We start from the raw sequence: 13,035 nt of genomic DNA, 5'->3' as shown, positions 1-13,035 counted from the left end.
TTTGTAATATTGATACAGATATAAAAACCTACGAGATACCAAAATTTTATATATTCAAGCCAGGGAAAAACATATTTTGATCCCCTTAACCTATTCTACTTGTATTACAATTTAATCATGGCTACATGATCTTTAGATCAAGAAATGCAATCGTGAAGAGATGACTAAAGAAACAGCTCTTTTAATTGGTGCTTTGTATATCTGGTTGCCTCTCCATCTCAAAGATGAGTTTCATGAGGTCCAACAGTGTATCTTATTCATTCTTGTGTTACCAGTGCCTCACACAAAGAATGGCAAAATATGACAAAGGAATGAATGACTGATCATTGCGTATCAGACTCCTGAATATAAACAAGCACTTAAAGCATATAGTGTGTTTCCAACCAGCAACACCTGCCCAAACCCACAGTGACATTTGGCATACTAATACCTTTAGTTTGACATACTAATATATGTAGCATGTGTCTTTTTATTTTTGTAATTACATTACTGTGGTTAGCAGTCATTAAGTGCCTCTGAATTAAATTAAGTTTTCATGGAAATAAGTAGGCTTTGCCCACCGGTCTTCTAAGTCAGCTAAAACTTCTTAATCCTACAGAAGTTAAGGATAAGATATGATGAGTTAAATGTCACTTTTTGATAGAAAAAGATTCTTACAGAAAGGCTGGGTCCTCTGGTATAACAAAATAGGGAACGTATTTAATTTGGAGAGAATGTGGGCAGGATCATTGCCAGCATGACTGCAAAGGATTCTGCAAAGAATTATTGTTCACTTTTAAAACAATTATTTTTCTTATTATTACATAAAATATATGTTCTTTTTAGAAAATGTAGAATGTGCAGACAAGGAGAATTATAATATTATTCACTATATTCTTCCTTCTTTTACAATTCATATATTATAAATGTGTGTTGACTAATTTTTAGTTTTTTTAAAAGAATGGAATCATGTTGTTTTGCAACCTAGAAACTGCTTACTTAAAAAATTATAAATTATTTTAATAGGGAACACATTCATTTGGTTCACAATCCGAATGTTTAAAAAGCCATATAGTGAAAATCCTCATTCCGTCTTAGATTCCCAGTCACCAGTTCCCCTCCCTAGAGGCAACCAATGACACCAGTTTATTTTACATATTTTGGGACATATTTTGTACATTCTTCTTCCACATTTTTACACAGATAGTAGAAAACTATTATATTTGTTCTGGTCTTCTGAGAGGTAGATGTCAAGTTCAGTTTAGTTATGCAAGAGATTTATTGGAGGAAATTCCCGGAGTGGTGGGAGGGGAATGGAAAGCCAGAGGAAGTGGGGAGAGGCATACACTGTGATGTGGGTTTATCCTCTAAAAAGAAGAGAGGGAAGAAGGAGGGCTGGATGTGTAGCATCTCAAACTGCAGTGCACTAAGAAAGTCAGGCCAAAGTTGCCCATCAGGAGTTTCTTTTTTTATTATTATTATTATACTTTAAGTTCTAGGGTGCATGTACACAACGTGCAGGTTTGTTACATATGTATACATGTGCCATGTTGGTGTGCTGCACCCATTAACTTGACATTTACATTAGGTATATATCTTAATGCTATCCCTCCCCCCTCCCCCCTCCCCACAATAGGACCCGGTGTGTGATGTTCCCCTTCCTGTGTCCAAGTGATCTCATTGTTCAATTCCCACCTATGAGTGAGAACGTGCAGTGTTTGGTTTTCTGTCCTTGCAATAGTTTGCTGAGAATGATGGTTTCCAGCTTCACCCATGTCCCTACAAATGACACGATCTCATCCTTTTTTATGTCTGCATAGTATTCCATGGTGTATATGTGCCACATTTTCTTTTTTTCTTTTTTTTTTTGAGACGGAGTCTCACTCTGTCGCCCAGGCTGGAGTGCAGTGGCGGATCTCGGCTCACTGCAGGCTCCGCCTCCCGGGTTTTTGCCATTCTCCTGCCTCAGCCTCCCGAGTAGCTGGGACTACAGGCACCCGCCACCTCGCCCGGCGACTTTTTTGTATTTTTTAGTAGAGACGGGGTTTCACCGGGTTAGCCAGGATGGTCTCGATCTTCTGACCTCGTGATTCGCCCGTCTCGGCCTCCCAAAGTGCTGGGATTACAGGCTTGAGCCACCGCGCCCAGCCGTGGCACATTTTCTTAATCCAGTCTATCATTGATGGACATTTGGGTTGGTTCCAAGTCTTTGCTATTGTGAATAGTGCCGCAGTAAACACACATGTGCATGTGTCTCTATAGCAGCATGGCCCATCAGGAGTTTCTACGTCTCGTAGGAATGAGTCTGATTGGAATCCATGCTGTCCTCATTTCTTGGCTATGTGCGGCTTATGACTTTAGATATGCTTTACAGCATGTGTGGTGGTGGATTCTGAGCATAACAGTTGAGGTATCCACAATTTATCCTCCCAGCAGCAGATCTGAGTGGAAAATTTTCATGGCTGCTACAACACATACATTGTCCTGCACCTTGCTTCTTTCATGTAATAGTATTAATTGTTCCATATCAGTACATACATTTTCCTCATTCTTTTTAATGCTAATATAATATTTTATTTTATACAAATGTATATTATGTATATGTCATATGTATACCATGCTTTATATGTAGTCCCATATTGATAGACATTTAAGATATTTCCAAGTATTATTACAAACAAAGCTGCAATAAAAATATTATTGCGCATATGTCATTTTAGCCATATAAAAGTATATTTCTGAGATAAATTCCTAGAAGTGGATTTGAATTTTTAACTTTGAGAACATTGTCCTCTATAGAACCGTTTCAGTTTTTACTCCCACTAACGCATGAGGTCATGCATAAGACGGTGCCAGGTACAGTGGGATGCCCTTGGCACTTTTTCATTCATTAATTCACCCATTGAATTACTATTCAATTACTCACTCACTATTACAAGAACAGCAAGGAGGAAATCCACCCCTATGATCCAGTCACCTCCCACCCAGCCCTTCCTCCAACACTGGGGACTATAATTCAGCATGAGATTTGGATGGAGACACAAATTCAAATCATGTCACTAGTTCTGCCTTGTATTTATGATGTGCGGTAACAGGACAGATCACCTCTCTGTATTTCCTCTTCCTGAGCAGCAGGTGATAGAGGTCATCATAGCTCTAGAACTAAAAAACACTCAAGGCGAGATGTAGAGATGGAGAGCACTGAAGTTTCTGTCTCTTTCTCTCTGTGTGTGTGTGTGTGTGTGTGTGTGTGTATGTATGTATGTGGTTTCATCTATTTTGTTTTAAGGCTTACTAAGGTTTCCTGGAAGTAAGTAAGATTTTAAAACCTTTACTTGATGCTCCTACCTTATCCCAGCTCTAAGAAGAACTACTGTTTTCTTGTTAATTAAGGAAGACAATAAAACCTTGCTGCAGGAAAGTAGAATAACTCACCATTCATTCACCATACATATATATCAGGAATGTGCCTGGAGGGGTTGGGGGAGACACAGAAAAAATGGGCAAAGGGACAGGTCATGACTGGCTTGATTTCACCTCCATTTGCTCCTTTAGCAAGTGCCCTTGTGAGGGCACACTGTGCAGCTGGATGCACAGTCCTGAGGGAGATGCCCTGAGCCAGTGCTAAAAGCAGGGCGCGGCTGGGGAGAGATGTGGCACCAGGGAGAAGAGGGCAATGCTACCCAGTTGTGAAGGTTTGACATGTGTACCCTTAGGCCTCCTGGAGATAAAGCCACATTCCTGCCTCCCTTTTGAAAACAGAACCAAACAAGCAAACAAAAAGTGATTTTAGTATTTTTTCTAATTGCAAAGTGACCAAAGTTATTTTAGGAAATTTAGAAATTATAGAGAAACACGCACATCACAAGAAAAAAAAAGATAAAAGAAGAAAAGCAACTCTCATAACCTCCAGGTCATTAGGATCATGAGTATAACCTTTCCATACTTTTTCTGTGCATACAAGCATAGAAATTCTTTACATGTATACGATTTATGTAATAGACACACATATATATTACATATGAGATTTATAACCTATGAAAAGATACACTGTGAACATGTGAACGTGTTTCCAGCGTCGGCCTGTCTTCAGACTAACCGTGCTTCATCATCTCCCGCCAGCTGCTCTGCACGCCCATCCTGTGGAGGGTATCCATCGTCATCATGCTCAGCTTGAATTTCATTGTGTCCCTTGTGGCCGAGGTAAGTGTGCTGGTCTTGGGCTGCTCATCTTGTGTGTGTACATGCGTGTGTGTGAGGGGACTTCTTTGGGACTCTGAAAACAACTTTAGGTGACATGGACTCAGCAGTGCAGGGGCTCCCTTCCTTCACAGCGTAAGCAATGCTGCCTTCCTCTGATGAGTCCCAAGCAGGACATTAGTTTTCCCATCTGTCAGGTGGGGCTGGGGACAATGGAGTGATGATCTCTAAGGTCCTATTCATTTCTACATTTTCCAAATAAAGACCCAACACAATTTACTTTTTAAAATTGAGATATGATTCACGCACCATAAAATTCACCCTTTTAAAGTCCACAATTCAGTGGTTTTTAGTACACTCACTGAGTTGTACAACCATTAACAGTACTTAATTGCAGCACATTTTCATCATTGCTAAAGAAATCCTGTACCTACTAGCCGTTGCTCTTCATTGCCCCTTCCGCCTTCTCCTGGGCCTTGGAATCACTCATCTTCTTTCTAACTGTGTGGCTTTGACTATTCTGGACATCTCATGTAAGTGAAACCATACAATATGTGGCCTTTTGTGTCCGGCTTCTTTCACTTAACTCATATCATTTTTGCCTTACAGATGGGAAATGGCATTCATAGTGAGCTTTTCCAGCTTTCATTCTCCAGCTCCCATTTGCTCCATTTTCTAGCTTTTATTCTCCAGCTCCCCTGTGCTCCATTTCCTCAGTGAAATGAGCTTGTGCTCCTGCTTTGTTTCTCCACGTGATTCACGCTCTCCCCACTCAGTACTACCAGACACAATCTCCATTCTTCAAAGCCTGTTGGTAGGCAGGGGTGCCCTGAAAAGGCATTTATGAACAAAGGAGAGGTGAGGTGCTGAATCCCATCTGTCTCTATTTCTGCTCTGAGTTACAGAACTAGAATTGTTGCAGCAAATGGAGTGTCATGGTGAGCTGGGAGAACCTGCAGCCTGACTTCCCTGCACTGTTGTGCAGGCAGGACCTCGGCGAGCCCTCCCCACTTACTCCTGTGCAGAGGGAAGGCTGCACAGGGGCTGGGGGCAGAAGAGGACACAGAATTTCAGTACTGGACCTTCTCTCTATGTGCTAAACAAGAACTTCTCAAACTTGAGTGGGCATCAGAATCACCTGGGAGGCTTGTTAAAACAACACACATTGCCAAGCCCTACCCACAGCGGGTCTGATTCCGTAGGCCTAGAAGGAGCTTAGAAGTTTGCATTTCTAACAGGTTGTCAGGCGATTCTGATGTGATTGGTTCAGGGATCACACTTGGAGAAGCAATATGCTAAACCGTGTGTCTCTAAAGCAACCGGATTAACAAAAGAGCATTATCACGGGTGGCCTCAGACCCAACGGCAGAATGATGGTCTTTGCCCTTTAAAGAAGAATCTAGTGTGTACATCTTATCCCTGTTCATAATCAGAAGATTTCCTCTGTGTGGTGTATCTTCCCTCCATTTCTACATATAAAAGTGCTATTCCATCCTCTACGGCACAACTGTAGTACTATCCTTTTCAGGTATCTTTCCTGATCTCTGGGTCAGGTAGGCAAGTAACAACTTCACCAACAGTGGCTTAAAAAACAATTATTGACTCAGGAAGAAGACTGAAGGTAGGTGGCTTCAGGACTGGCTCAGTAACTCAGTAGTGCCACTGGGAATGCACACTCTCTCACCTTTCTGTTCTAGAATCCTCAGACGTGGTCTTTCATGTTTGTGCCTGTGATTATGGTGTCCAGATAGCTTCCACATAGCTGGACTTTACATCTGTTTTCAGTGCAGGAAGAAAACAGAAGGAGAGGCCACAGCAAGCCAGTTTCCATCAAGTCTGGACCTTTTCTTGGGAAACGAACGTTTCGTGAAGCTCACTAGCAGACTTTCTTTTATGCCTTATTGATTAGACTTGTGTCTCATTGTCATCACGAGTAGAAAAGGATTCTGGGAAGTGGATCCATGTTGAAAATTACACAGTGTAGCTTAGACCATTTATTATTATGTTTTCCTTTTAGGTGGGCAGGGAAGAGTTGGGAGGGAATGGGCTATATGGTAATTAAGTATCAAAGTCTTCCCTAATCCTCTAGCAGGAAGTTCTTCCTTTTTCAGCATATTTGCAGTTAAGAGCACAAGCTCAGGGGTAATCTACTGGGTTCGAATCCTGGCTCCACCACTTTCTTTCTGTCTGACTTTGTGCAAATTATTCCACTTATCTTCCACTTTCTGATCAGCCCTGAAACAAACAGGTTTGAGCAGGACCTTATTCTTACCCTGCCAGGGCTCATGATCTAACCTCCAGCTGAGAGGCATGAGAGCTAGTGTGGATAGCTTTAATTGCTCCCACCTTTAAAACAATTCTTTGTGTGTTTATATAGGTATGCTTGTATGTATGAGTTATTTGAGTAGCCAGTCAGAAGAGCTCATGTGGTGAAATTTTTTTAAAGACATGTCTCACCAAGGCTTTCCTTTTGTTTCTAGTTGTTACTAGTCCATTCTCCCACTGCTGTGAACAAATACCTGAAACTGGGTAATTTATAAAAGAAAGAGGTTTAATTGGCTTATGGTTTTGCAGACTGTACAGGAAGCATGGCTGGGGAGGCCTCAAGAAACTTTCAATCATGACGGAAAGCAAAGGGGAAGAATGCAGGTCTTACATGGCCCGAGCAGGGGAAGGTGCTACACACTTTTAAACAATCAGATCTCATGAGAACTCACTCACTCTCACGAGAACAGCAAGGAGGAAATCCACCCCTATGATCCAGTCACCTCCCACCCAGCCCTTCCTCCAACATTGGGGACTATAATTCAGCATGAGATTTGGATGGAGACACAAATTGAAATCATGTCACTAGTTCTGCCTTGTATTTATGATGTGCGGTAACAGGACAGATCACCTCTCTGTAGCTTCCTCTTCCTGAGCAGCAGGTGATAGAGGTCATCATAGCTCTAGAACTAAAAAACACTCAAGGCGAGATGTAGAGATGGAGAGCACTGAAGTTCCTCTCTCTTTCTTTCTGTGTGTGTGTGTGTGTGTGTGTGTGGTTTCATCTATTTTGTTTTAAGGCTTACTAAGGTTTCCTGGAAGAAAGTAAGATTTTAAAACCTTTATTTGATGCTCCTACCTTATCCCAGCTCTAAGAAGAACTACTGTTTTCTTGTTAATTAAAGAGGACAAAAAATCTTGCTGCAGGAAAGTAGAATAACTCATCTGGCTAAGTTTCCAAGAGGCTGAGATGGCTATATGGATCTTTAACAGCCTGGCAGCCAGCAGATGGTCAGTTATCACAGGATTAATTCAGACTAGCTGTTCTCTATCCTTTCATGGGCAGTGGAACCCAAATGGCAAAAATGGGTAGATTTTAGGAAAACTACTACTTAATATGATAACCTCTCATGAGTTATAAGTTATAACTTAGGCTCTATTCAAGGCACACTCTAACTCATGAAATAAAATGGCATTGCAAAATGTTTTCAAAGACACATGTCTTTTGTAATCTTAAAACTGTATTTCAGTGAAGGTGAAGGTTAGAGACATGTGTGAACAGGACCACAGTGCTTAGCCATTTGTTAAATGAGTAGTTCAGAAGGGTAGGCAAAGGGAGAGAGCTATGCCCTGCCCTGCCCTGCATTGTAAAGGGAGTTATATAAGCCTTATAACAAGCATAAGGAAGGGATCATTCTCATCGCTGAGACTTGGATAGAGTAACTATTCTGCCCATAATAGGTGTCAGAACTGGGACCCAAATCCAGATCTGTTCAACTCCAAGACTGGCCTGTGTTTTAATTTCATCAACCTGTGTTTATGAATATGCAGTGATATGTCAGGGTATATGAAAAGCATGTCATACATGGGCCACATCTTTATATAGGGTCAATTGTATTTAGTATTTAGTAGTAAGTAATTTTAAATGTCATTTTATATCCAATAAAATATAGATGTGCTATGGAGTGAAACATAGAATTTGAATGATTTTAAATTTAATTTTGATGTGAGATGCAAAAGAAACTTCATTTTTGAGGCAAGCCATTTCAAGTTATGTTCCCAGAGTCTTGAAATGTTGTACCTCTTACTTCTCCCGCAGGAGGTACTTAAATAGAAACGTTTGAGAAGCCAGTACCTGTCCAGTGAAACCACCTTAGATTCGTCCAGTGGTCAAGCTCTTTGTCAAGCTGGATCTAAGCAACCAGTGCAGTAGTGACTTATGATGACCTGTGGAGGGCTGTAGCCTCAAAACACTCAACCCTGATTGTAAAAAGTAATTCTTTTATTTTGCAGGAGGCCGTTATTGAAAATCGAGCCCTGTGGATGATGATTAAAAGATGTTTTGGCTATCAGTCAAAAAGCCAGTATCGGATATGGCAGAGGGATTTGGCAGGTGACCCTAGTTGGCCCCCACTAAACCAAACCTCCCACTCTGACATGCCGGAGTGTGGCAGGGGCGTGTCTTACAGCAATCCGGTGTTTGAGAGCAACGAAGAACAACTTTGAAGGACATGTGATATCCAAGGTGATATTACAGAGAAACAATGACAAAAGGGACCAGTTTCATTGATTTTAAGAAATGAGACTCTTGTAACATCAGCTGGAGTTTCGGGGATACCTGTCAAATCATGGTGACAGACTAAAGTCTGTTTGATAAAATGTTTTCTACAGAGAAGAACATTGACCCAGAAGAGTGCTTTCCTCTTGGCTTGTGAAGGTATTGGAGGCGTTCAGTGAAGGCAAGAATGGGCCGAGAATTGCTATGGGCCAAGAGACAAGCAGGCTAAAGGGGAAAAATATGTGATCTTTCTTCTTAGGACAGGACAATACTTTCCTTTTTATAAAAATGAATTAAGGGGAAGTAGTACTGTGTATACTCATGGAGTTGTAACATGTTAAAGAGCATTTTTGAATTTTTACTTCATCGATGGAAAAACTAATGCATGGGAAACGTTACACCAATCTTTACTGTCTGGGTTGGTTCCTTTCCTCTGTAGTGCTTTTCAGATTTGAGGCTTTTTCTTCTGCTTCTGGCCTTACTCTACATGTTATTAAGGATAAGCTCAGCCTATGCTGCAATAAAAAACACCTCTCAGATATCAGTGCCTTAACACACAAGCGCTTCTTCCATGATCCAGGTGACACTCTGGACCTGCTATTCTTACAGCAGTGACTGCTTCAACCTGATGGCTCCATCAACTCGATGCAAGGACTCTTGTGTTGACTGTGATGGGGGAAGGAATAGGCTGGAGATCACATGTGGACTCTTCATTGCCTCACCGCAAAAGTGACACACATCGCTTTCCCTACGCATATCTCGTTAGTCAAGGATTGGGCCAGGGAGCTGGAAAGTGCAGTCTCCTGTGTTTAGGGATGCTTCATGGGCTTATGAGCTGTCACTACACAGGGCCCCACGCTTAGAAGGGCCCACACTTGCTTTAACACTCTGCCGTTTCCATCTTAAAATTCTTAATTTTTGAACAAGGGTCCCCGTATTTTCATTTTGTATCAGGCCCCACAAAATGATAGAATTGGTCTGGGATGTAGTCCTGGGAAGGAAAGGAAAATAACAGATCAGAGAACACTAGTGCTGTCCACTACAGTCCACTTCTCCTAACCCCAGTCACTTATCCTACGTTTTAGGAACCTCTCATGTCACGTGGCCAACTCCAGACATTTTCACTCCTCTGCTTTATTATTTTTGAGAAACATTAGTCTCATGCTACAGCATTATATGGCACTATTGATGGAAGTTCTTACACAACCAGTACATTTTTTTAAGTTTGTGGCTTCAGTTTCCAGAAAACTAAAATTTTCCTTATTTTATCACTGTGACAATTTGGTTATATTTGATTTGTTCAAAACAAGGAAGACTCAGGTTTCTGTTAGCTCAGGAGACAACACTGAACTCTAGGAGCACATCTACACATAATGCTTTCAGGCAAAAGCAAAATTTTTATTCTGAGCATCAAATCCTGGGTGAATGTTCTGATCAGGGGATAAGTGTCCTGGCCCAGGCTGGCTTTGCAACTTATCAATAGCATTTGCAAGCATTGCTTCCCCCTAATTGGGCTTTTGAGCATGGCTGATGGCTCTGTGATTGAAGCTGATTCTAGGAACGTGGCATCTCCCAGCCACGAGGGTACCCTGTTACTTCTGGGTAAAAGAAGGCATGAAGATATTAAAAGAGGGCATGAAGATATTTTAGCGTTTCAAGATTGCAGAATCATTGTCTTTTTTGGTACACGAAGAAATGTTTCTTTTTGCAAAGTCAGCCTCAGCAATGATATGGCAGTTCTGAATGTCCTTTTCTAAAAGTGTTTCTCATTTTCCAAAAGTAGAGAGTTATAGGCGGGGGCAAGCTAGAGATGGTCTGCGACCTAGTCATGAGCAAGATGAGCCTGCACAGTTCACACTTCAGTGTGCCCTTTGCTAAGTGTGTTCACCTCCACTAGCTCACCTGAATTGTACGATTGTCCCATGACTCAACAAGGAAGGGCTTATCATCTCCACTATACAGATGAGAAAGCTGAGATTCAGTAATGGCAAGAGCAGATCTAGGCCTCAAATACAGACCTTCTGAGCAAAGCTTATATTGCTTCCAAACACTTCCTAATTACGGAGCTCCAGCATGGCAGGTTGCTTAGTGTGATCTCACAGTCACGCAAATAATGGGCAACTCTTTGCTAATACCAGGCCCTCTGTTCAAATGAATGCCAGGCATCCTGCCAGGCCTGGGCTAGAGGTGTGTTCAAAACAAAACAAAACAAAACCAAAATATGATTGTCTTTCTGAGACTTTGAGTTGCTCTTGCCTTGGTCCTAAGTGATTCTATCCCTAGGAAAGGCTGGCAGGGAACAGGAATGAAAGAATCTAGTCCTCCACTAGCCAAGCAGCCGTAAAGTCTTTGGGAAAAGAGACTCATTTTGAAGACTGTATTCCTGGGACTAAGTACATCTTAGAAGCAGTAATTGAAGGAACAGGGAGTGCCTAGTCCAGAATAAAACAGTCAGGGGACTGTGAAGGGTTGTCCTGAGAAAGAAGGGTCTGACTTGTGTCAGGTGGCACGAGAAGGCAGAATCAGGACGAGAGGGTAAAGATCACAGCGGGGATGGCTTCAGGCCATCTGCCCTAACCACTGTCCTAACAGCCAGCTCTGACAGCAGTGGAATGTACTCTATGACACTGGAGAAATGAGTGACTATTCAAAGGTCAAGTAGAGAAGGAAGTCAGGTATCAGATGAAACTCAATTACCTGCCAGATCTCTTTCAAGCTTGATAACACCCAATGTCTCAGTCTTATGCTGTGATGTGAATCTTTTTTGTTTTGAGATGGAGTCTCACTGTGTCACCCATGCAAGAGTGCAGTGGTGCAATCTCGGCTCACTGCCAGCTCTGCCTCCCAGGGTCACGCCATTCTCCTGTCTCAGCCTCCCGAGTAGCTGGGACTACAGGCACCCGCCACCATGCCCGGCTAACTTTTTGTATTTTTACTAGAGACGGGGTTTCACCGTGTTAGCCAGGATGGTCTCGATCTCCTGATCTCGTGATCTGCCTGCCTCGGTCTCCCAAAGTGCTGGGATTACAGGCGCGAGCCCCCAGATGTGAACCATATTCTACTGCTACCCACACAGAATACCAGACCGACACTGATGGGAGGATGGGCTCCGGAGGGAGGGCTTCCAGCCTTGTCAGATTCAATTGTGTGGACGTGTAGACTCAACTGCCCTGTCCCTTGAAAGGGGGAGATAAGATCCTAGGAAAGAGGTGCAGAGTGGGGGTCCTGACTGTCAGACTGAAGCTGGGGGAATACTTCTGATTCGTGAATTTTCTTAGAGGTGTTAAAAAACTTTGCCTGAAAGAGCATGGGAGGGTGCCCTAAACTTGAGGGTGGAGCAACCTGTTATCAATACACTTTCTTGACCAGAGTCTAAAGGAGAAAAGAACACAGTCACATAGTCCAAATCATTTGAGACGGTGCCCTGTATGCTCATCCCAAGGCACCTAGCTCTTACCCACAGAGAACCCTGACTCTGGGCTTCCCTCACTAAATATATAACGATCTGAGAATGCAAATACGTCTGTGACGCCTGTATCCTTATGTGCTTATGGAAATGTTCACATATCCACCTGCAGATGTGATGACTGCAAAAAGTGATTATTTATTCAGAGCTTTGTATTTAGTTTGTGCTATAATAAATTATTCTGTTCAAAAGAGGCATGTCAAATCTATCATTCGGTTGTTGTAAAAATCAGTCTCTCTGCGGTGGAGTGTTTCACTCTGTCTAATAAAACGGTGTGGTTTACTCCAGTAATGTTGAATCAGACAACATCTTTACAAAGTTCCAGGCATTTTCTAACACCACAGATGCTATTCTCTGCTTTATACACAGGACAGTAGAGTTTACAAAATACTTTCATCCTTGTTCTCTCATGTAAGCCTCGTAAGAACCTTAGGAGGAAAGCAAGGCAAGGATTACTGTCCTTCTTCTTTTGATGAGGTACAAGGCTCTCCAGACGGCTCAGTGACTAGGACACACGGCCCATGCCTGGAGGAGCTGGATTCAGATGCAGGTCCTTTATCAGCGAGATCCCTGCTGTGTCACTCTCCTACGTTGTTTTTCCTGAATGAAAAAAGAAAAAAACCGTAGCATTGAGAAACAAGACGACAGCAAGGCAAATGCCCAATGTAATTGCCATCATGAGCACACTTTCTTCCAGAAAGAGATTTTCGTGTCTCATGGACGTTCTCTGGAACCTGACCATCAATCACAGAAAAGGCCAACTCCCACAGCTGAGAGAGGAAAATCGTAACACCGGAGCCCTGTGAGCCCATTTCATGTGATCGGATAAAGCTCTGGTTTCTGACTT

General features: G+C 42.3%; 1 protein-coding gene across 1 annotated transcript in view; it reads left to right on the top strand.

Moving 5' to 3' along the window:
• ATP13A4 (ATPase 13A4) overlaps window positions 1-12,312 on the top strand; it is a 156,842-nt gene extending 144,530 nt beyond the window's left edge. Inside the window, exons 29-30 of the mRNA XM_025376149.1 lie at window positions 4,102-4,182; window positions 8,458-12,312. Of these exons, the coding sequence (XP_025231934.1) occupies window positions 4,102-4,182; window positions 8,458-8,670 (294 nt within the window). The 3' untranslated portion in view covers window positions 8,671-12,312. The remainder of the gene's footprint in view (window positions 1-4,101; window positions 4,183-8,457) is intronic.
• Window positions 12,313-13,035: the final 723 nt, after the last annotated feature.

Source organism: Theropithecus gelada, chromosome 2, assembly GCF_003255815.1.
Source record: "Theropithecus gelada isolate Dixy chromosome 2, Tgel_1.0, whole genome shotgun sequence".
Taxonomy (NCBI): Eukaryota; Metazoa; Chordata; class Mammalia; order Primates; family Cercopithecidae; genus Theropithecus; species Theropithecus gelada.
Note: the sequence above shows the minus strand (reverse complement) of the source record. Positions and strands in the feature narration are given on the sequence as shown.